The sequence below is a fragment of the Cavia porcellus genome, unplaced genomic scaffold (assembly GCF_034190915.1).
Source record: "Cavia porcellus strain 051 isolate PalLab524CR breed Dunkin Hartley unplaced genomic scaffold, mCavPor4.1 scaffold_2, whole genome shotgun sequence".
Classification (NCBI taxonomy): Eukaryota; Metazoa; Chordata; class Mammalia; order Rodentia; family Caviidae; genus Cavia; species Cavia porcellus.
In genome coordinates this window covers 138,166,966-138,189,849 of record NW_026947485.1, presented here as the reverse complement: position 1 = coordinate 138,189,849, position 22,884 = coordinate 138,166,966, and the positions used below count along the sequence as shown (strand labels likewise).

At 37.2% G+C, this 22,884-nt stretch overlaps 1 protein-coding gene across 5 annotated transcripts in view; it reads right to left on the bottom strand.

The window, feature by feature from the left end:
* The window catches only part of Epb41l4a (erythrocyte membrane protein band 4.1 like 4A), a 226,651-nt gene that overhangs the window by 107,508 nt on the left and 96,259 nt on the right, over positions 1-22,884 (bottom strand). For all 5 annotated transcript variants that reach the window (XM_063245460.1, XM_063245459.1, XM_063245458.1 and 2 more), the window contains one exon: positions 12,755-12,859. In XM_063245460.1, the coding sequence (XP_063101530.1) occupies positions 12,755-12,859 (105 nt within the window). Of the gene's footprint in view, positions 1-12,754; positions 12,860-22,884 lie in introns of those variants that run through there.

The window sequence follows — 22,884 nt, the reverse complement described above, 5'->3', positions numbered from 1 at the left end:
TGATATCCCTGTGTTTACCTTTGCAATTAGAGAAATTCTTTCAAAACATGAGTCAGAGCAGTTCACTTTTTGGTCAATATTCTCCAGTAGTTTCCTCTTTTTCAAAAATTGAAAGTCAAAGTCTTTATGATGGCCTATAAGGCCCTCTATTCTCTAGTCCCTCTCTTCGGTTCCCACTCAGTGTTTAGCATGAGGTGAAGATAATGAACAGAAGTCAAAGGGCCCTGAAGGAGGCTTTGTCCACAGAATCCAAAGAGAAAGCAAAAAGAAATCTACAGGAAGAAGAAAGAAAGAGGACCTTATTATACAGAGGCAGAAAAGATTAACAGTGCTGATGAATGTGGCAACATGGAAAATAAAAACGTGCCTAATGAACTAGATGATCCAGATAAGGAGATTTTCAAGCAGAGTGGCTTTCTTTTGCTGTCTACAACAAAATGTAAGAGAGCTACAAAGAAAGAGAGAGAAACAAAAAAGAAAAGAAAGAAAGGGAGAGAAACAGAAAGGAGAGAGAGACAGGAAGAGAGAGAGAGACTAAAACTATTATAAAGAAGCTGAAACATACTGGGTTTGAAAATAAAATGTTCTCACTTCTTGTCTTATCAGAAGGCAAACAGTGCTACAATTTAAAAACGGCTTCCAGCATGTCATCAGGAAAACATGATGCAATGGTAAAACTATTTATTGTCCTCAAAAAAAATTAATGCCATGCCTTGTGGACCCTTTCAAAATAAGAAAAGGTCCCCTAAGAATTCTAAGAGCATTGCTCCTCAACAGCCTTATCGGTAATGAAAGGTATAAAAGAGCTTATTTCAAAGTATCTTATGAGTGTTGACTTGTCTAATAAAGTACATTAAAAACTGATTCGTAAGAAATCTGCAAAGATTTCTTTTAGAACTTAATTACCATGGGCTAAAAGCAATAGGCCCTAAATATTGGGGAAAAAAGCCTGTGAACCCCCAAACTTCATCTTGCAAAATGCAGACTGAGAACACTCAGCTATATTTACATAGTACTTGTTACCAGAAGGAGAAGAAGAAGAAGAAGAAGAAGAAGAAGAAGAAGAAGAAGAGGAGGAGGAGGAGGAGGAGGAGGAGGAGGAGGAGGAGGAGGAGGAGGAGGAGGAGGAGGAAAGGAGGAGGAGGAGGAGGAGGGAAAGGAGGAGGAGGAAGAGGAGGACGACCGAACAGAACCAAGACCCCTGAAAACAGGGCCAAGCATCACAAGGAACAACTCCTACACAGTACGACCAAGAGCTAATCAAAGGAATGACAACGTGTCTTGCTAGAATCAAAAGTTGAATTATGGTAATGTATACCATAAGTTTATGAAAGTATTTTATTAATTTAAAAAAATAAAAATTAAACATAAGCAAAGGCTGTATAGACTAGCTACTGCCTCCTACAGTGTAGATGTTTATGTCCTTTGCATGTTATCAACATTGTGGAGTTGAAAAGAAGAAACAAAAATCTTTCTCATCATCTTAATTCACACATCTCCAGATTAAAAATGAACTGTACTCAAGGAGTTGAAACACAAGTACCCAGAATGTGATCTGATGAGATTCTGAACCTCAAGCTCGACTCCAAGGTCATAATAAATGAGAATGCTGGGAGACCATGGGAGAGATGAGTACATTTCACATGTAGAAAAATGTACAGAAGTTTTTGACTCATGTTTTAAAACATGCCTTCAAAATCAGTTGCCATCACTCCTATCGACAGGTCTGCTGTGGTGTCCCTGCTCTGTAAATGTGGGTTGGCCTTCTCTTCACTTCAATAGATCATAACAGAAGTAACAACGCCTGACTCCTGAGACTTGGTTATAAAAGGAGATACAATGCTTGTCCCTCCATCCACCTTTCCTTCTTTTATTGGATGCTTGTCCTTGAAATCCAACCACTATGTCAGAGAAAGCCAAGCAATAACATGGGAAGTTCACATGCCCCGAAACTGCAGAAATGAAAGTATGTGTCACCTGCCTGAAGGTAAATGTTGCTGCTAACCTAGAAACACAGCACAGAGGGGCCGGGCCAACTCCAGGGACTGTGGAGGAAGTCAGGCCGGATCCTCTGCTCAGCACCACACCACTCACTTGTGTCAAACCAGAATGCTCGGATTACATGGTTTGTGCCCTAACACATGGCAGCATCTCCGCTTTCCTTCGGCTTTATCTAGCTTCCTGATTTTAAAAAACCTAGGACTCTCCAGCTTGCCATGAGTCCAAACGATTCCCCTCACATCTCCACTTGAATGTCCAATGGACATTTTAAATTCAACATATTTAAAACAGATCTATTGACTCACTACTCCCAAAAAGCCAGCTCCTAGGTCAGATCTATCCTTGTATTCTTAGCTAGAAACTCCCAGCAGGTTCTCATATCCATAGTTTATTGTGGAATGTGGACCTATGAAAATCAGGAAAATAGCTGAATCATCAACTCTAAAGCCATTTCTTTCTCACTAGCCATCAATTAACCAACCATATGAAATTCTATCCTTGATAGTTCATACTAACCTGGAATGATAGTCTGATTTAACAAAATGCTCATAGTAAGGGAATCAGCAATACTCCTTTCATGTAGGTATACAGCTAATTTCATAGGCACCAATTTGACTAACAAGAATACTTAGCACACCTTGTCTTATAGATAAATATACAAATACATATAAATGTATGTAGACATGCTAATGTTGCATCTGGTCCTGATTTGTTTTAAAGTATTTTGTTTCTTTATTATTGCCAACTGTTTTTCCTCTTAATCTAGTTTTTATTTTAAAAAGGAACTGAGTACCATCAATGAAGAAAGAACATTCTATTCAAGACAAAAATTCAGTTCTTTACCGCCCTAAACTTAGAAAGCAACACATTTATGAAAACCACAAGATAAAATACTATATTACTTATATATGAACCACTGAAGACACATTTGTGCCTATTAGGATCAAACGTCTGAGAGGTAAAAAAGAAAACAAACTAAAGGTGTCATGGTATTTCAAGAGTATTTTAAAATTCATGTCAAGATCAGCACAAACATCAGAGACATAAGGCCAATTAAAGCAAGCTCTGCTTTTTCCAGGTGCCACAGTGAGGAAATCACACCACACGCCAAGGGGCTCACAGGGGCCTTTCAGCCTGCAGCTCTCCATCAGCATTTCCCAGGCCATGATACCTCATGTGACTGTGTTCAGGAAAGAAAAGATTCTCTCTAAACAGAAAATATCCCAGAAAAACATCATCTTTTCCTTCCTCACAGGCACTGTCAACAACAGAGAAAGATAACAATTTACTCTTTTATTATAAGCACTATTTATCCTAAGGAAAATTTAAATCGTAAGATCCATAATCGTAGAGCTACAGGTGCCTGGCCTGAGATCTTACACAATACACTGTACCTTCCTCTATCTTACACTACACTGCCCCACCCCTTAGTAGACAAAGAATATTTTAAATGGCACCAAGTAGCTGCCAGAACATTATAAAACCACATACCTATGTGTATCTTGCTAATTTCATAAATTTCCAAGATAACTCTCTAACATCTCAGTAAAGACTTTTTTCTTTTTATTAAAAAAAAAAAATAGGTAAAGATGCAAGCCACCCTCTCTGTGAGGGTGGAGAGAAAACTAGGATGAAAGTCACCCCCAAAGTCACACCACCACCACCCCCCAGCCTCCACCTTCACCCCCACCCTCAACTTATGTAGAGGAACACAGACTGAGAATGACAACTGAAGTAAAGACACAACTAAAGCTTGTATTGTTTGATTGACTTTGCAAGCCTAAAGCCAGTATTCTGAGCAACAACTTAGAGGCTAACAGTATGCAATAGAGTTACTATGGTAGATCCCCTACTTATTTTTAAAATTCAATTGTCAGGTTCTCACTGTTTTGTTTCATTTTATTGTTCTGTTTCAGTCCCTTTAATTTAAAAAAAAAAAAACAGGTAAAGTCTGCTTAAAATGAGCAGTAGGAAAGGCCTTTCATAAAAGAAAAAAGAGGGTAAGCTCAAAAGGACTGCACAGAAGAAAGGAGTCACAGACACAGCAAGTGCTGGCCCTCACCTCCCACTGGCCCCCACACACTGTCCAGGTGAGCTCCTCACTCAGCAACATTACGTACTCTGCAGGGACAGAGGCATTCATAAAGAATCCTTCCCTCAAGGAGCTTGTAATCAAGCTGTATCATTCAACAGCCAAGGCTGCCTATCTTCAAGGACTTTGTAAACCATCTTAAGGAGTTTAGATTTCCCCTTAGGTATTCACCACAAGTTGCAGAAAATCATAGGAATACTTGCCAGATTGATGTTAACAATAATGCCTTTAATACAGATACCATAAACCTGATGAAAAAGCTTGATGCTTCTCCCATACATATTTCTAGCAAAGAATACTCCAAGTGTTAGAATCATGATATTTTGGCCCATAGTTGGAATGTTCTGAAATCAAATGTATTAGACAGTAGGGCAGCAGAGTAAACTAACTCTGACTTAATCATATTGTGACTCCCATCCTCCAGCTAGGATCAAATATGTATCATGACATAGAGTCATATAAGAATAAAATAAACCATCTTGAGAAGACCACTAAAGGTAGACCTATTTGCTGAAAGTAACAAAAGGCTATGCTTTATCCGTCTATCCATCTTCGGAATAGAATTCCAAGTGCAATACTCTTCAAAAAACACATTAACATTTTTATTTAAATTGACAGATGACAAAAAGCAAGCTGGTTTAGCTGAGTGATTTCACTGCTACTAGCTTTGCCAAAGAGTTATATGCTGGACATCTTCATAAGCCAAATGAACTAAGTCTGCATGAAAATATCAAGTATGCAATAAATAAATACATTTTATCAAAAATTTTGTATTGAGAAATGTAAGGTGAAACAAATTTGTAGGTATAGCTCTATCACTGAGCTAAACACGCAGCCCTAAAACTAATAAATTTATATCTTCCTAATCCCTTCTAACTACATTGGATTAAATAAGGTGCCTCTAAAAAAAACAGAAAACTGCCTAATTAATAGTATCTTGATAATTCTTGGTAAAACATTTTAAAACATATTTCCCAGAAATTATAGATTGAATTACTATAATGGTAACAAACAGTTAAGTCAAATGCTTTGAATTTATTGCTTTCCATTAATTTGAAAGAGAACCCAGCTGAATGGTGTGAGAAATCACTGCTCTCAGGAGCAGAAGAGAAAGAGTAAGTTTACAGGGAAGATGAGGACTACATTGTCCTGAGACACCTGAGAAGTTACTAAAATTAACTTTAGATGACAGATCTCTCTATGACTTTTGACCTGAAACACAGAAGGATTTCAAGAAATTAACTGATCTTCCTTTGTAACAGAAAATGCCCCCCACCTGCAGTCAGTTGCCCAGGTAATAGTTCCAGTTGTTTCTGTTGCCTAGAAACAGCTGGTCACTGTGATGCACAGCTGGTCAGTGTGATGCATATTATAAGAACTAATCCCCAACTGACAAGCCATTCGGCCTCTGTACTCCTTGCTTGCTTATCCCATATAAGCCCTAGACCACCAAAAATCAGGGCCTGATATTTGGGGAACCATCCCAATCAGTGCCCATCAACATAAATAAATCTGCCACCAAATCCTGGATGTTTCAGTACTTCAGTTTGCCAATGCACCTTTAATGAATCTCCTCCCTTTTCTACATAAGTAAATGAGGTTGGTGCTCATATCTAAAAAAAAAAAAAAAAAAAAAAAAAAAAAAAAAAAAAAAAAAAAAAAAAAAAAAAAACAACAAAAACAGGAATAAAAATATGTCTGAGCTCTACATCACTAGAGGTATGTATGTATATATGTATGTATTTCTAGGCAGGGTCCTATTATATGGTTCAGGCTGGGTTTGAACACACTGTGCAGTTCAGGATGGCCTTAAACTTGCAGCAATCTTCCTGCCTCAACCTCACAAAGTGCTTGGATTATAGGCATGCACCACCACCCCTGGCTATATTATTATTATTATTATTATTATTATTATTATTATCCAGAGGTAAATGAACTGAGAAGAAAAAGTCCTATTCATTTTATATGAAGATGCATCTCCAATAAATGCTTACTTCTCATGTTTAATAATTACCAAAATGCATAATATTTTCCTGTTCTAATTATGTAGTAACAACCATGGTGATAACTACGCACACTTAACAACAACTAGAGCTTGAAGGCCTAAGGAAATAAAACTTAAATTTTCAATTCATATATACAGTATTTTATAGGCAACTATATTGCCTATAGATAAAACTTTATGAAGAAAGTAGAATACCAATAAGGACAAAAAGCATAAAAAAATGTATCACTTAATGAAGCTCATGTTCATGTATTAGTTTTAAAGGTACACAATGAAGTACCTAATTGCTATAATATATGATATATAAATTGATTTGGTACATGTAAGAGTACATGACAGATTTTCTAATTTGAATGTTTATAATAAACTAAAGATTTGCATCTGTAAAAATTTAAAGCTTGTAACTTCAACCTAAAATGATACAGAGGTAGTTTTTTTAAATGTAATTGAAAAAATCACTACTCTCAAGTAGATTTTTCTAAACAGATTGGGAGGGGAAGATAAAGGCTTCAGTTTTGAAGACACTACATTTGAGGAACTTGAGAGGCACCTACACAGCAAACAAGAAAGAGCTATAACATATGCCTGATCATATAATTTTAAAGAGCTAATACATTCTCCTGATCATACAATTTAGGCTAGGCATTTTAAACAAATTCTATCAATTCTCATTACCACGCAATGAGATTGGTTCTCTATTTCTATCCCCAGTTTATAATGGGAAAATTGAGTCATAGAGAAGTTAGATTCTTTCAATGCCACCAAGCTCTTGCGGAGTAGAAAATACTTTCAACCCAGAGAGTCCAAGGCCACAGTCTGTGTTCATTACCATACAGTGCCTTGTGAGATATATGAGTTGGAAATAAGAACTTTGATGTCACTAGACTCTAATAACAAAACCATAGAGCCGATGTGACTGCCCAGGAATAGTAACACATAGCTATCCACAGGAAAATGAGAAGAACTTCAGCCCTACGGGTCTCTCCAAGGATGCTTCTGTCATTCCCTTTCAGGCCCTGAACACCCAGCAACCCGGTGTTTCCTTAGATGTGCTTCATGCGTTGTCATCAGTCCTCCCTGAAGTTGTGCTGCTTATGGTGATCTTCATGAAGCCAAAGGCCTACTCAAGAAGATTCTTTCACTTCATCTGCAACCTCTGTTCTGCCACCAGGTGTTCGACTACACCATAGAGCAGAAAAGCTTCATTGAGTAATAATTCATTATGACCATCTTTCCTTTCTTCCTTTGCAGCAGGACTCATATCATCACTTACAAACAGCTTACCAGCTATTACTGATCAGTTATTATGAATGTTTGCCAGAACATCCAATCACGAAAGTGCAATCTCATATACATTGTAAAATACACTACTGGGATGCAAAGAGGAGTGCCATTGCTCGTGGTGGAGAGTACGGGGCTGTAGCTCAGTGCATAAAGATCATTTTGTTCAGTAATGCACAGAGTATTAGGGGACCCTGGGGAGAATGCAAATATATAAACAGTTTAATTAATATTTTTAAAGAAATCATGTCAGAAACAAACAGTACCAGAAGAGACAGCATTAAATATGTGAGCCTGTACAGAGTTAAAACAAAAGAACACGGAGGACAAAATCCTGATGAGTCACACCATTTTACAGACTAGGGAGAGGAAAAGAGATCAAAAAGAACTTAGACAAAAATAACAGAAAACCTGAAAAGAGGAAATAAGGAGAATGTCATGCCATAAGAACAAAACGAGAAGATTTTCAGAAAGAACAAATCATTAGTGTCAAAACTACAGAAAGGCCAAGTTCAATAAAGCCTGACAGCCTGGGAGGTAGTTGCATAGTCAGACTCAAAGCTGAACTGTGAGAAGTTTAGGAATGAAAGGGATCTAAGAAATGAAAGCCAAGAATTTAGACAAAGCACTCTGGAGTTCAGATGTAACGCGGTGGGTGACATATGGCGGTTCCAGGGACAGTGGAAGTGTTCTCAAGGGAAGAGATTTGACTATGCCCAGACACCAAGGAACCACTGATGCCTTCCTCCCCACAAGGCCGTGGAGCAGCGAACAGCAAAGGCTCAGGTCAGGCGCACTGAGACTCTTCCCTTGTGACAAGAGGCGAAAGGATGGCTAAGCAATGGAGTGCACTTGAGAGCGAGGGTGTCAAGAGGGTGGGAAGTTTCTTTCCGATTGCTTTTACTGTCCTGTTAAGCAAAGTAAGAGTTCACTGGAGGAAGAAGATATTTACATCCTACCTCGTATGTGTGCTTCTTTGACTTTTGAAGCCAAAGGGCAGCAGATGAGCAACCTGATTCTCAAAGCCATACTGAGTTCCATCTTCTGAGAAAAGCTCTAATTAGACATAACCACTGCCTTTCAAGGAGTAATTTGTAAAGGAGTCTCAAATGCTAATGTTAAAGATATGAGGGGCCAGGGATAGAGTTCAGCGGCACAGCTCCTCCCAGGCAAGCGTGAAGTCCTGAGTTTGATTCCCAGTGCCCTCCCCTCACCGGCAAAAGAAAAAAAAAATCCATAAAATAAGACATGATTATACTTGGTACCAGTAAAACCAGAAATAGTATTGGGATATCACACTTACCCTTGTTATTACCTTCAATATCATCAAAACTCATCTTCAAAAATTTCCCAGTTCTCTCTCCTTTCCTCCATATTATTTCCTTGTTTTTCCCCCCTATTCTACTTTTTTAAAAAAAATCACCAGCTATATTCTCTCTGGTTTCAACAGGAAATGACACTCATACATTTAACACTTTATAACCCACACAGAGCTTTTCATGCATTCTGATTAGATCCTACAACCATTCTATGACTTGGTGAAAGAAGGCATTTTGTTTTCAGCCTACAGATAAGGCAGCTGCTATGGTTCAGGCATGCCTGCCCAAGGTGCATGTGTGGGAGCCTGGTCCTCAGTGTGGTGGTGGTGCTGGTGCTGGTGGTGGGACATGATGCAGGACCTCTAAGAGGTAAGAGCTAGTGAGAGACAATTAGATCACAGAAGGTGCTGCTCTTAGGAAGAATGGATGCAGTTCATGGGGGAGCCGGGTTAGTCCTCTAGAGACAGCTGTTAATAAAAGAGCAAATCTGGACACTCTCCAGGTTCACTCTCTCTGTCTGCCATGTAATCTCTCCCTACTGCATATACTCCTGTCATTATGAAGTGGTCTGCTATGAGATGTTCACCTGAGCTGAACTGATTATGTCCTTAAGTCTCTAAACCAGAGTAAATAAACCCCATTTCTTTATTCATCACCCAGCTTTGGGCATTTCATTGTAGTAACAGAAAGCATATTAATAGAGAAACTAAGATTCAGAAAAATTAAAGACTTCACCATTCATGAGAAGCTTACCTAGGACATAACTCCTGCGACTCCAAAGGCAGTTATTCTTTCCACCACATCACTTTCCTTTTATGCAAAGTCTGAAAACCCAAAAGGTGGCTCAAGTTCCTCCCAGCCTCAGACTAATCTCAAATCACCAATTATTTAAAGTGAAGAAGTCTATGCTACGATTTCAATTTTTTTGTCTATCATTAACTGAATCTCACCACTCCTCTCCCATGACAAAGAACTTAAATACTTTTGAAGAACACACAGTTGGGGAAGCACATACAGCTCTAATCACAGGAAAAATAATAGCATCTTAGGTTTCTCATTAATGTGAATTACCCAAGTAACAACCTTGCTTCCTTATATTCCCGCTGAGCAAGCAAGAATAAAATTCTCCTCTATCGCATCTATGAATGTCTCCTTCTACTGCTATAACAAATTATCTGGAGCTAGGGATTTAGCTCAGTGGCATAAGCACTTGCCTGGCAGGCTCAAGGTCACAAGTTCGATCCCCAGTAGGGTACCAAAAAAAAAAAGTAACAAATTATGATAAACTTGATAATGCAAAATAATAGAAATATAATACCTTATAATTCTGATGGTCAAGAATTCAAATGAATCTTAATAGGCTAAAATCAAAGTGTAGACAAGGCTGCCTTCCTTCTAGGGGCTCTATGGAAGAATCCATTTCCTTCTCTTTTCCATTTTCTAAACGCTGCCTCTATTCCTTGACTCAAGACCTCTGTCCAATAGTTACATCACTCCACCCTCTGCCTCCACTGTTACATCCACTCTCTGACTCTCTAGCCCTCCACTTTCACAGGAGAAACACAACATATGAATGAATTACAGAGTCAAATAAAAGACAGATAACTGGAAACAAAGAGAAAGATCTTGTGCAGTTAGAAAGGAGTCCAAGAGATAAAGAAAGGGGAAAGGGAGGGGAGAGAGTGGGAGGAGAAGGAGACACAAAAAGAATTAAGATGCGCTATGTACATGTATCACCTCCCCACGATCAATGTAACCATACTGCAAGCATATACTATAAAATTAAGATGTATGAAAGGATACTTGTCATTAATTACATCGGCCCCCAATTCCAGCTAGAGTTCCAGCACAGCTCCAAATCAGGACCATTTGCTAAGATGGAGAGAGGCGAAAGAGCCTAGGGCTTTCTGTGTCCCTAGTTATCCTTCTTGTCTTTCATCCACAAAGTTCTCACTTTCTCTCTTTCTGTACATCCCCAGAGTTGGCGTTAGTGGTGTGTCTTAGAGCTTCAAAGTCCTCTCTGAGGTAAATTTTAACGTGTATTTTAATTATACTAGTTAATTAGGCACCATTAGACAGTCATTTGTCATTTAAAAAATCAACTTTTGGGTACAGAAAAAGCAAGCCAATAAACAAAATCTAATCTAATGAACAGTAACTCAGACAGTAACAGTAATTCATGAAAACTATTACTTAACTTTTAAGACAAAGAGTTTTTTTACCATATCCTGTGCTATTCTAATGTAAGGTTGCTGTATAAATTTTTATCTTCCTTAAGTAACTACAGAATATGAAGGACTGCTCCTACTAACATACTAGAAATACAAAATTTCATGACCATACACTCAAAGCTTCCTACAAGTAAAAGGAACTATAAGGCAATCAGACAATACATTTGAACATGCAGAGACTAAGCAATGTTTACAAAAATCATCTCTATTTTAATCACTAGAAGAAAATAACACAAATTCAAAAGGCAAAGAGTACTTTTTACACATCATTTATATATCCCATGTTCTAACCACATCAAAACATGTTAAGAACTTGCTTCTTTTAAGTGTACTTTATTTTCCAATAAAATCTGTATTATGAACTCTACACAGATGTCAAATCTAAGGAGTAAAGGTAACAGAAAAACAAACTGGCATTAATATAAACGCTATAAAACTTTCAATAAACTATCAATACTAACTTTTAACTCTTTTCCAACAGGACAAGTCATTGTTTGAAATTCTCTAGCTTTTCATATTTTTTCCTTTTCAAAGAAGAGAAAGAACACAGAAAGATGGGGGGAGATCTATTTCTAGCAAGTAGTCAATCTATCTCAGCAAAGTCTGATATACTAAACAAAATCCAAACACTGTATTTTTCTCTACTAGAAAAAAATGTTATTTATAAAATACGAATATAATTTAAGGTACCTTCTACAGCCTTCAATTTAATCTTTCAGTATAGATTTACTATAGTGACTTGTGGGCTGTATGGGATAGAATTCAATGAGCTCTGAATGTTTCATTAAGTGTTCCTTAATGACCACTTGACTTAGAAAAGATACTCCTTTTGGTAGAAATCTATCCCACATGCCAAATTTTTATTTCTGTCTTGTGAAATCTTCCTGTGAAATAGATTAAAAAGAAATCACAAGTTACCACCATCAACAGCATTCCATTTACCTATCTATTCTCAGGCTAGGACATTCCTGAGGCCAGGACACAGAGACATCATTCAGAAAATCATTCTTCCTTGCTGCAAACACTGTAAATAACCCAGTGGAGGCTGGGAGAACTGATAAAGGAAGAGGAAGAACATTTCTATTTCAACAGCAGTGATACAGGATGAAAACTAGAAGGCAGTTAGAGTGATTTTAAGAAAAGCATATGATCACTTTGTGTAATAAGAGTGGGTTTATCTGAGTTTAAGATTTTTCTTAGACTAAACCAAAAGTCACATTAATGAATATCTCTTCATCCATCAAAATCATAACCTCCAGAGTCTTTCCATTGTGACAAATTTCTTAATATTTCTACCATCCAATATACAGGATGACCTTCCAAGTTAACCCTTGTGAATAATAGACATCAGAACCATATGCCAGGTTGCCTTTCCTACTCTCTAAATCATCAGGTTCATATATGAAAACCCTTACTTGTTATTTTACAACAGTTCAAACCACTTTTAAAACTTGAGGCACTTTTTTAAAACATTGATTATTTTCTTTCTTAAAAGGCAATAATGTCTGTCATTTCAAAAGCTAGCCACTTTTCTCAGAAGACGTTAGACAATCATCCACTCCTCTCACCAGCACAAACAGAAAGCACACGCAAAAATGGAAGACACTTTCGCCAGCCACAAAGATGACTACACACAAAGAAGGTGCTAACCCAGCAGCTCTGCACACTTTCAGCAGAAGAGAGGAAAATGCAAAGAAAGCATCAGAGAAAAATATGTTTGAGGTGTTCAAAGTCATTTTCAGTTACAAATAAAACCATCCAGAATGGCCAGAGATACAGAGAGATTTATAACCAGAAAAAGTTAATATGAAACCACTGTACTCACCGTCTGATGGCTTCTGTCACAGAAACGCAGGCCAAAATAATCTATCTCCACAAGGTTTATGTGACGGAATACATGGTCAAGGACAATGGAACCTTTCGTTGACTTCTGCAAAAATAATTCACAATTTTTCTTTTTAAACAAGGCATCTTGTCTGGTGCCTCAGTAGGATACAATCATGCTTCTTGTCCTTTATTAGCTTCCCTCACTGTGACAGTGTTTTTATTAGAACATGTACCTTCTTCAGGTTTCTGCCTCAATTACAAAGACAAATGTGATTTAATCCAAGAAATTGCTTTGGAAAATAATTCTTAAATTATACCAAATGTTACATTAATATAAGCTTCTTTTCTTATAGGATTATAAATTATATTTAGGAACAAATTCTTTTAAATAAAGATAATTTTTATATGAAAAATATCTAATAATTCATCAAACACCACTTTGGTTTAAAATTCCATAATTCTTTTATTTTCCAAAGCAATTTTCATCCCCTTGTTTCATTACTCTAACAAGGACCTAATACAATTTACAAAGCTAAAGCTTTTGTTTTTAAATTTTTAAATAAATAAGCCCATATATAAAAGCTAAAATTGATGTTCTGAAAAGCTCTTACAAAGAATTTTACTTGATCTTTCTCATATAAGCAAAGACATGAAGAAAGTATTTCTTTTGGCTGTTTTTAAAATCTACCTAAAATACTAATCTGTCTTCTTTTCCCTCCCACAACATACATAGATTAGATTCTTTAAGATTCTTAACATAAGCAAGGTCCTGGGTTCAATTCCCAGAAAAAACAACACCACCAAAATAAAAGAAAAAAAAGTCCCCAAGTCATGTACTGTGGCAATAAAACAGGCTTTTGTTCACCTGCACCTTCGCTCAGAGAATTGCCATCACGTTCTTATGCATACAAAGGGAGTACGCAATACTACAACTGCTTCTAGAATATGTACTGCTAACTTAAGGGACATGTTTTGGTTAAATGTATTACAAAATGATTGATATGAAGCGAGCAAAGTATCTATTTAACGAAGACACATCTTGTTACAAATCCCATAGGTATTTTGTTTTCTTCTAAATTACATTAGTTAAATTCAATTATTTCCTTTTTCAAAATCCATTACACAACTTACTTAAAACAAAAACACTCTTCCGTGATAGACCTTTACACTGCTGGGTATTTTCTGCCACAATAACAATGCCACATACAGTAAATACTTCTTTGTGCTCATGTACCTGTGCACTTCCCTTGGGAAAAAATCTGGAAGTGAAGTCACTCATATGAAGCACACAAATACTTGATGTTACAGGGGACACTGCCAAAAAGACCATTACATTTCATTCAGTGAAAATGCATGTCCCTTCCCTCCTTGCCAACGCTTAGATTGAGAAAATTTTTTCCAATCTGATTAAGGGATAAGAAAAGGATTTTTGTTTACCTTTTCCTGACTCTCCTAAAAGTAAGCCCATGTTCATGCACTTAATAGCTAGCTAATCGTATTGTCTAGTGTTTGTGCTAAGGCATTCTCTAATCCGAAATTTATCAGCAAATTCTCCTAGAACTTCTAATACTGGTGCAGTTTTACTTATTTAGCTCTTCACTCCATCTGGAAATTATTTTGTGCTTGGGATAAGGTCTAACTTAGTTTCCAAATGGATTGATAATTGCACCACCATTTACTGAAAAGGCCATCATTTCCATTTTGATTTGAAACAGCTATATCATCTGCTTACTACTCAGTCCCAGCCAATGGATTTATCCAGAAACAATACTCCCAAAATTTTAATGAGTTAAACTTAATTAGATATTCACTGTTTCTTTTCAAAATTGCTTTTGCCAGTTCTTGAATATGTTTTTCTACTAGACGTTTAAAATCAGCTTGGCAATTTAAATCACAATTCTGTTGGGAATTTGAAATTAAATTGAAATCATAGGCTAGATAACTGGTGAAGAAGGGGATGATATATTTACCATGTTAAACATATATGATTTTCTTCAATTCTTCAAGAAAATTTTCTACTTTTTTCACATAGGCTTCATAAAATTCTACTTAGGCTTTGTGGCAGGTGAAATATACAAAATATCATCTCCCACTCTTGTAGTTTGTGTTTAGAGGTCCCCCCAAAGCCTCATTGGTGCTATGTGGGGCTTTTCAGAGGTGGCTGGATCTAGAGTGTATGATGCTGGGACTAAGGGGGTGTGCATACTAGATCAGTCCACTGATCGGTTTGACATGGTTCTAAGTGTGGGTAACGGGAAAGCCCACCCTGGCTGTGAATGCTACATGCGCTAAGGGCAAGGACCCTAGATAGACTATAAGGGACAGAAAGAAGGTTGTTGTTTTCCCTTGTCACTTGCTGCTTTGTACCTTCTGCCTGCCACTGTCTCTCCTCTGCAATGCCCTTCTGCCATGCCACTCTGCCTTGGAGCTGGATAATTAGGGACTGAAAACTTTATAAACAGTGAGCAATAATAAACCCTTTCTCCTTTAACTTGGGTATCAGGCATTTTTTCTCACCAATGATAGAAAAGTAACTAAGACACCCACCAAAGAAGTCCTATTCCCATCTCTGCAATCCATGAATATGAAGAGTTACCATTCAGACTGTGTTTTATATTCCCCGTAGTTGACCTTCAGATAGAGAGATTATCAGAGTGGACCTCATTTAATCACACAGGCTCCAAAATGCAAACACTTTCTCCAGCAGAAGGGAAAGGCAGAAGAAAGATCAAGGGTGTTCTGAGTTTAAGAAGGATGTCACATGTCCTTGCCACTTGAAACAATGGAGTAGACATCGTAGAAGCAGCATGAGCAGCGTCAAGAAGCTGGGGTAGCTACTAGCTGACCGCCAGCAAGGGAAAGGAAACACAGCCCCATTTACAAAAAAAAAACAACATTCTGCCAACTACCTGAAAAAGGCTGCTGAGGAAGCAGATTCTTCCCCAGAGTCTTCAGATAAGAGATAAGTCTTCAGCAAACCAACACCTTAACTTCAGTACTGTGGGACCCTGAGAGAGAACCCATTCCCATCCGTCCAGACTTCTGACCTACAGAACTGTGAGACAGCAGACGGGGTATGTTTAAGCCTCTGGGGGGGGGGGGTGTTATGAAGTAATTAAAAACTATTACAGGCTTATTCGTAAATATGTTATAGGTTTACTGTACTTTGACTTGCTATTACTAATGTATTAAAAAGTAACTACATTTTCCAACACTGGTTTTATTCCCACCAACTTGCTAAATTCTTATTAGTTAAAATAGTTTGTCTATAGTCTTTTTAACTAATCACATCTCCTTTGAACACTTAGAGTCCTAGTTCTTACTTTTTAAAATGTCTCCCCATATTTTCTTCTCTTTTCTTACTGCACTGCTGGGTCAGTGAAGGGTCACTAGCAGTTACAAGAATGTGCATCCTTCTCTTCTTCCTGGACTTAATGGAGTGGCATTTTCCTTTGCAAGCAGACCCAAGAAAAGAAGGTAAAGAAAGAATTAAGAGTGTACAGTACCAACTCCCCATGAGTAATGTGGTCGTTATGTACTGCAAACATGTACTAATAAACATTGTTAACATTTTTACTTAAGTAAAATAGCTGCTACATAGCCCTAATACATACCTTCTATCAAACAGAGGGCCCTTTCTTTCTCTATTTTTCACTATATTTGTGGTCCTTTGTTGGGTTTGGTTTTTGAGGAAGAATGGGAAATAATTCCAATCTTTTTAAAGAAATCTGAGTGTATGAGTTTTGTTTTCTCCTCCGTGAGTTACATTGTTTTTAATTTCAAATTCTCTTTTAAAAAGGACTCCCAAAAAAATAAAATAATAAAAATAAAAAGGGCTCCCATTTTGGTTCTTTTGTTCTGGATACATTATATAAAAACTCCTTTCAACATGGACAGAATTGCCTTCTTTGCAGAGGCAAGAACCAGACTCCCCAACATCGGACAGCTAGGTTACCAGCACAAGGACTGGTTTCAGCCAAGAACTCTGACTTGTGAACAAGTGGTGCAAAGATGCGGGAAGAGTTTAGAAGTCACTTAGGGCAGGAGCTCCCAATGGCAGGCCAGTGTCTAACAGTAGGAGGCACCTAGTGTGGACTCAGTGAGGGCTGACTGCTGATTTGAGCAAGATTTTCTAGTATGTCTTGAGCTAATCAATAGAAACAAACAACCCAGTACCTATCTGTCCCTGCCCTATGACAGCAGTGAAGTTTGACCAACGAGCTATGCCAGTGTCCCAAGTAAAAATCCTAAATAAGAATGTAAAAAATCTGGTCCAGTGATAAATTAAAAGTGAATATAAACAGTTTATTCCGGGAATATGAGTGCATTAGGCTGGATTCTTAAAACTGATTTCTGATTAATGTCACTATGAAAACAGCTTACTGGAAAGACATTGTGTGTCTCCCAGGCGCAAAGACATCACTCTGATGTTACCCAGCCTTTTAATGGTCTCATATAGCGTCAGCTGCTAAGCCTGCAAAGCTCCTTAATCCATCACTACCTCCTTCCTGGTTCCACTGTTCATGTTCAGGGCAATGATTTTCACTCTCAATCATTTCCTTTTGATTTGCAAGAATGCTTTCATAATTTCTGACCTACTAAGATCAAATTTTATCATTTTCTAAGCTGCTGTAAAAAATGCAGTGACGCCTTTCCTGTTAATCTCCCTACGTCTCATCTCTCCTTTCGTCCTCTCTCCTATCCAGGCCCAGGGAGAACAAGTGGAATAACCACAGCAGATACCACACATAACCCTAATTCTTCTATCACAAGCAAGTAAATAAGTGACTTAGAACAAAAGAGAAAAGACTTATGCATGAAATTATGGCAATGGTATAGATTCTTAAAACATTGGTAAGTCACATCTTCTTTATGAAAACTATTATGTACCTTATGTCCACAGAAATGTGACAGTATTTTTATACCTACAAAGCATGAAAAGGATCTAATAGTCTACTCATGAAGAATATACACAAAAGCAAGCTTAGGAAACCTGCTCAGCAATTTAAAAAGCACGTGGAAACTGAAAAAAATTTCATGAATAGAAGGAAATCACATTTTCTAAAACAATCATTCCAAAAATACCAGAATATGGTCTGTTAATTCTTTATAACCATTTTGCATGTATATAGAATCTGGTGGTGAAAATACTTTACAAATATTATCCTTTAGCATATTTTGTTATCCACAAAGAAACCACAAGGAAAGTATCCTAAGTTATGTGATGAAGCCAGTGCTGACCTAAGATAAAACGTGATGTCTCATGATTCCTTCCACAGCATTCTGCACAGCACGGGGTGTGTCTACGCATGCTCTGGGCCCAGAGCCAAGGAAATATCAGAAATGATGTATTTCTATCACCACTTCAAATAAAAACATACATGAAAACCTCTTAACTTCTCATCTGTCATACTGTATTATGACAAAACTCAGAAAGTATGGATGCCCGTAAAGAATTTACTATTGGGGTGGGGTACATACGACCAGCTCACATTTCTGCCAGCGCTGCTCGTACCAACCTCTTACAATAACCCTTCCCCCAGTTTGTATTCTGTTGTTATGCCTCCTTTCCTAACAGATAATTTTATTCTTAGAGACTGGCTGTTATGAATCTATTTTGTAGTTAAGATACAAAATCTTCATGTTGATAAATAACTTTTGAATAAAAAAAGAAATTAAAAATTGATGGACTATAATCTCAACACTCCAGAAGGGTGAGGCAGAAAGATGGCAAATTACAGCCAGGGTTGGGAACTCCAGGACTTAGCAAGATACTGCCTCAAAAAGAAAAATTTAAAAGGAATAGGAAGTTAGCTCAGTTCAAAGGCTCTGAGTCCATTCTCAGTACCAGAAATAAAAAAATTAATTGACAGAGCTAGAGTCATAGCTCAGTGGTAGAACACTTGCTAATCATGTAGGAGTCTCAGGATGTAATCACTAGAGCAGCAAATAATAATAATAATAATAATAATAACAAAGAAGATGAGAGGCAAAGTAGGAACTTAGTATATTTGGTGAATTTCAGGATTTATTACTGAAAGCAAGGACAAGTAAGTACCATTAAGGATACTGGGAAACACAGAACTTCATTTATTAGAATATTTATCAAGTGCTTTTACATGCCAACAATTTTTATTCTGGAGAAGATGTGGAGAAAGTATAGTAATAAATGCCAGACAAAAGGAAGATGCTTCTAGAACATAAGACAAAGAGTTGTGATGAGGGAGTTCTTGACTGGCCAATCAGAGTCCTAGAGAAGTAGCTTAGAAACTTTTTTTTTTTTTTTTTTTTTTTGTCTTTTTCCTTTTTATGGGTACCAGGGATCGAACTCGACTGCCCGCTTGCAAGGCAGGCGCTTATGCCGCTGAGCTAAACTCCAGCCCCACCTTAGAAACTTCTAAAAGTGTCCTCTGAAAAGTGAGACAAGGAGAGTTACATTTTCACAAGAAGTCCCTTCATGCATCTGACAAAGGTATGTGTGTATTCCTTGTGTAAAAACATTTCTTTAAAAGCAAAAGTACACTAGCGGAAATTAGTCATTACCTCATGGAAACCACTGTTTTGTGGATTTGGTTCATGCACCAAGAGGTATTAAGTAAAGAAAGGCACAGAGACAAAAGACTTCAGAGGGTATAAGTCAGTTGTCAATGTACTGACCACATTTATACATTCTCCCTAAATAGTCCTGAATCAGAACTCTTCCCTTGAACAAGCAGACCTAACTTTTATAGTCCCCTTTACACCACCATGGTGGCCACATGCCCCATACTTCACATGCTGAGAGACGCACTCCATTTCTAAGTTAGATGGTTTGTTTCACTAAACACTGATAGAGAGCACAATTCTTTCCTTCTTTCAGTCCTTGGCAAAGGGGAGACCTGAGCGTGATTGTACTTAGCACCATTCCTGTTTTTTTTCTAACCACCGTAGAAGAAATTTCTGCCGAACTGAAGAATCATTAAGAAGCCACAAAATAAGGTAAAACTGCAAGCATAGTGCTTAGCATGCCAAGGACTCTCCAAAATAGCCAAATTAAAATTTTGTCTTGGACAATATACTCACAATAATGAAATATTTGAAAGAATCGGTTGAGTAATACTACAAATTTCAGGAAAGGAATTTTTCCCATTTCTAGTTTTGTGAGGTCTCCCTGGTTCTGACCTGAGGGCACTGCTCCCTTTACCTGGGATTACTCCCCTGCTCTCTGTCATGATTAAAATTCCACTGCTCCTTCCAGATCCACTTCAAAGGCCACCTTTTGCATAAAGTCTGTCTTTACCTTCTCAACCTCATTAATGCTGCTGCATTCACTGCACCTAAAGCTTCTTATTTTTGTCTGAGGCAATCTATTCAACCTTCATCAAGGCCATTTATCACTTCTAATTTTTCTAATAATCTTTAAGCATTCTGCAAGCAGGTCCTAAACACATATTACTACTTTCTAGATAGCCCAATAATTAAAACTCCCCAAAAGTTCACTCAACTAAAAATTAATAAACAACAAAAGTAAGAGAGATACAATACTGAGAATATTAATCTTCTTTTATGAATATTTTCATTTTCTTGATCAATCAGACTATATCTTGGGTAACCTAGAGTATGGAATATCTTAGGTGAATACTGTAACATTAAATTGCATTCAAGCCCTTGGCCAACCAGACTTAGCAAAGTAAAAAGAAATGGAGTCATTTATCCAGTTGCACCAGCTGATTCAAAGCTGTTCAGTTCACTTGTAATTGGTCAGCTTTCCCTTCACTGGACACAAAACCCAACATCCACAGCTTGAAGGAGCTAAGTTTGATTGGGTTCGCCATTTCAGTTCATGGGTAGCTAGCCCCAAGACAGAAACATCATGGTGGAAATGTGTATGCAAGTATACATGCTTAGTCTGTGGTGGGCAGAAGTGGAGGAGGAGAAGAGTGCCAGAGAAAAGTGGGTAGGAACTCTGCACAGTGCTCAAGTTAATGCCTCCATGACCACTCAGACACACTGAGGAACATGCTTTGATCCACTTGGCCTTTCTTCATCCAATAAAGTTGACAAACCACGATTAACAGTCACAAATTTTAAAATTTACGTTTGAGTGAGAAATAATACCAAAAGACTCACTACATTCTAAAGGTAGTACTGTATAATAAATAGGGGCCTGATAATAAGTTGTTATATATGGTATAAAACTTACATTGTGCTATGTCATTTTCTTTGTACAATAAAATACATTTGACCAGACTTATTTATCATCATTAGCAAAGCAAAAATGAATGGCTACAAGGAGAAAATAAATAAATGAAGGAACCACTTGACCTTTTATAACTTTTTTCAGAAAAGCTTCATTTAAATGTTATTAATACACAGTAATGGCTCGGTTCACAAACACTTCTGTTAGCAAACAATTCCGTTTGCAGACAGGAACACTTGTCAAAATTTTGCTTCTGATCTCAAACTCTGCATCAGGTTACAACATGACTGCAGCCAGTCATCTTCCCAGGAACTATGGAAAGAATTAAGGTTGTGTACAGAGGCACCAATGTGATAAAAATTACTTTTAAAATCAGAGTAAGTAAAAAAAGAAAAAAAATCAGAGTAAGTAAGTGCCTGTAATGTACTTATGGGTAGTGAATTATATGCTACTTAGCAAACACAGAAAGATTACTTTCACACTAGCAACATTCTGGCAACAACATAGTTACTAGAGACTTATAATCTTACACAGAAAGACTTGCAAGCAGGACAAGTTTATTGGAAAATACCAACAGTAGCTTTCAACCAGAACAAAGAATACTTCAAATGAGTAATAACACCTCTTCGGCTTAACATGACATTACAAACCAGAAAGGCAGGTTTTTGCCAGCTGCACAGAATGATAACCATTGCATTTGAGGATGAAGAGCTTACTCCTTCACAACAGGGAAATAAATACAGGAAAAAGAATCTTTAATGTTATATCCCTAAAAATCCACTCTATTTAGTATTTTGAACATAACAAATTTCAAGTTCTCTTGGAAAACATAAATCACATTGCATCTTTTTAGCATCTTTTTAGGAGCATTACGATAAAGTAAAAAAAATAGATGGCATGAAGGGGAATTCCTCAAGGACCAGTGGGAATTCCTTCTCAGGCAAACACTGTCATGCACCATCTCTTGTCTTGCTTTGTTTTGTTTTGTTTTGTTTTGCTTTGCTTTGTTTTTCCCAGTGGTTTTTAACTAAGATTTCTCTCACTCTCCTATGTAAAAATCCCTCATTTTGACATTTAAAAAAAAGTGAGTAAAGAGTGTGCATTTTTAAGCTATTTATATTTTCTTATATAGAAGTTTGTCCTTAACGATAAACTTTTGATAAGCTTTTCTCAAACTGTAAGCTTTCAGCTATGTATTGCTATGAAACATTTCCAAACCTTAGTGGCTTAAACCAATGCTCCTGATTCTAAAACATGCACCATTATAGTGAATGGCTGGAAGAATGGTAGGTGGCCATCTTTACAGACAATTTACCTCAGCTCAATTTTTTTCTCTTTATACATGTTTTATTCTTTATGAATTTTTTTTCCTCCATCCTACGCACCTTCTCTGTAATAGTTTAAGATATAGAAAAACAAAATATAAATGAAAGCAAATAATTTTGATCATCTATACCTGAAGCATACCAGATGCTTTTATGCAGTATATTCTATTTCATCGCCATAAAAACAATGCAAATTTGGCACTTTTGTTTCCATTTTACGAGTAACCCTACAGGTGTTGGGGTAGGATAAGTAGTAAGCTGAGGGACACAGAAAGCCTTGGTAAAGGAAAGATCCCAACCCAGATATACCTGACTTAAAGCCAAGCTCATTGTTTACACTAGTGAATCTCAAAGCATGGAGGACCGAGAGAACTTTCAGTGGTCCATGAACTTAGAATGATATTCCTGACATGATTAGTTTGTCTCTTGTCATTCTTTGCTCTTCTCCTTACCAGTCTGCAGTTTTCCAAAAGCTACAAGGGATATCGTATCACAACATAAGCCTTAATTTGCTATCATTCTTGTCAGGATTGGGAGGCAGAATTTTTTTTTTTTTTTTTGTCTTGTTCGACATCCATTAATATGACCGAAAAATATAGTTAGTAATAACTGAATTATAAAAAA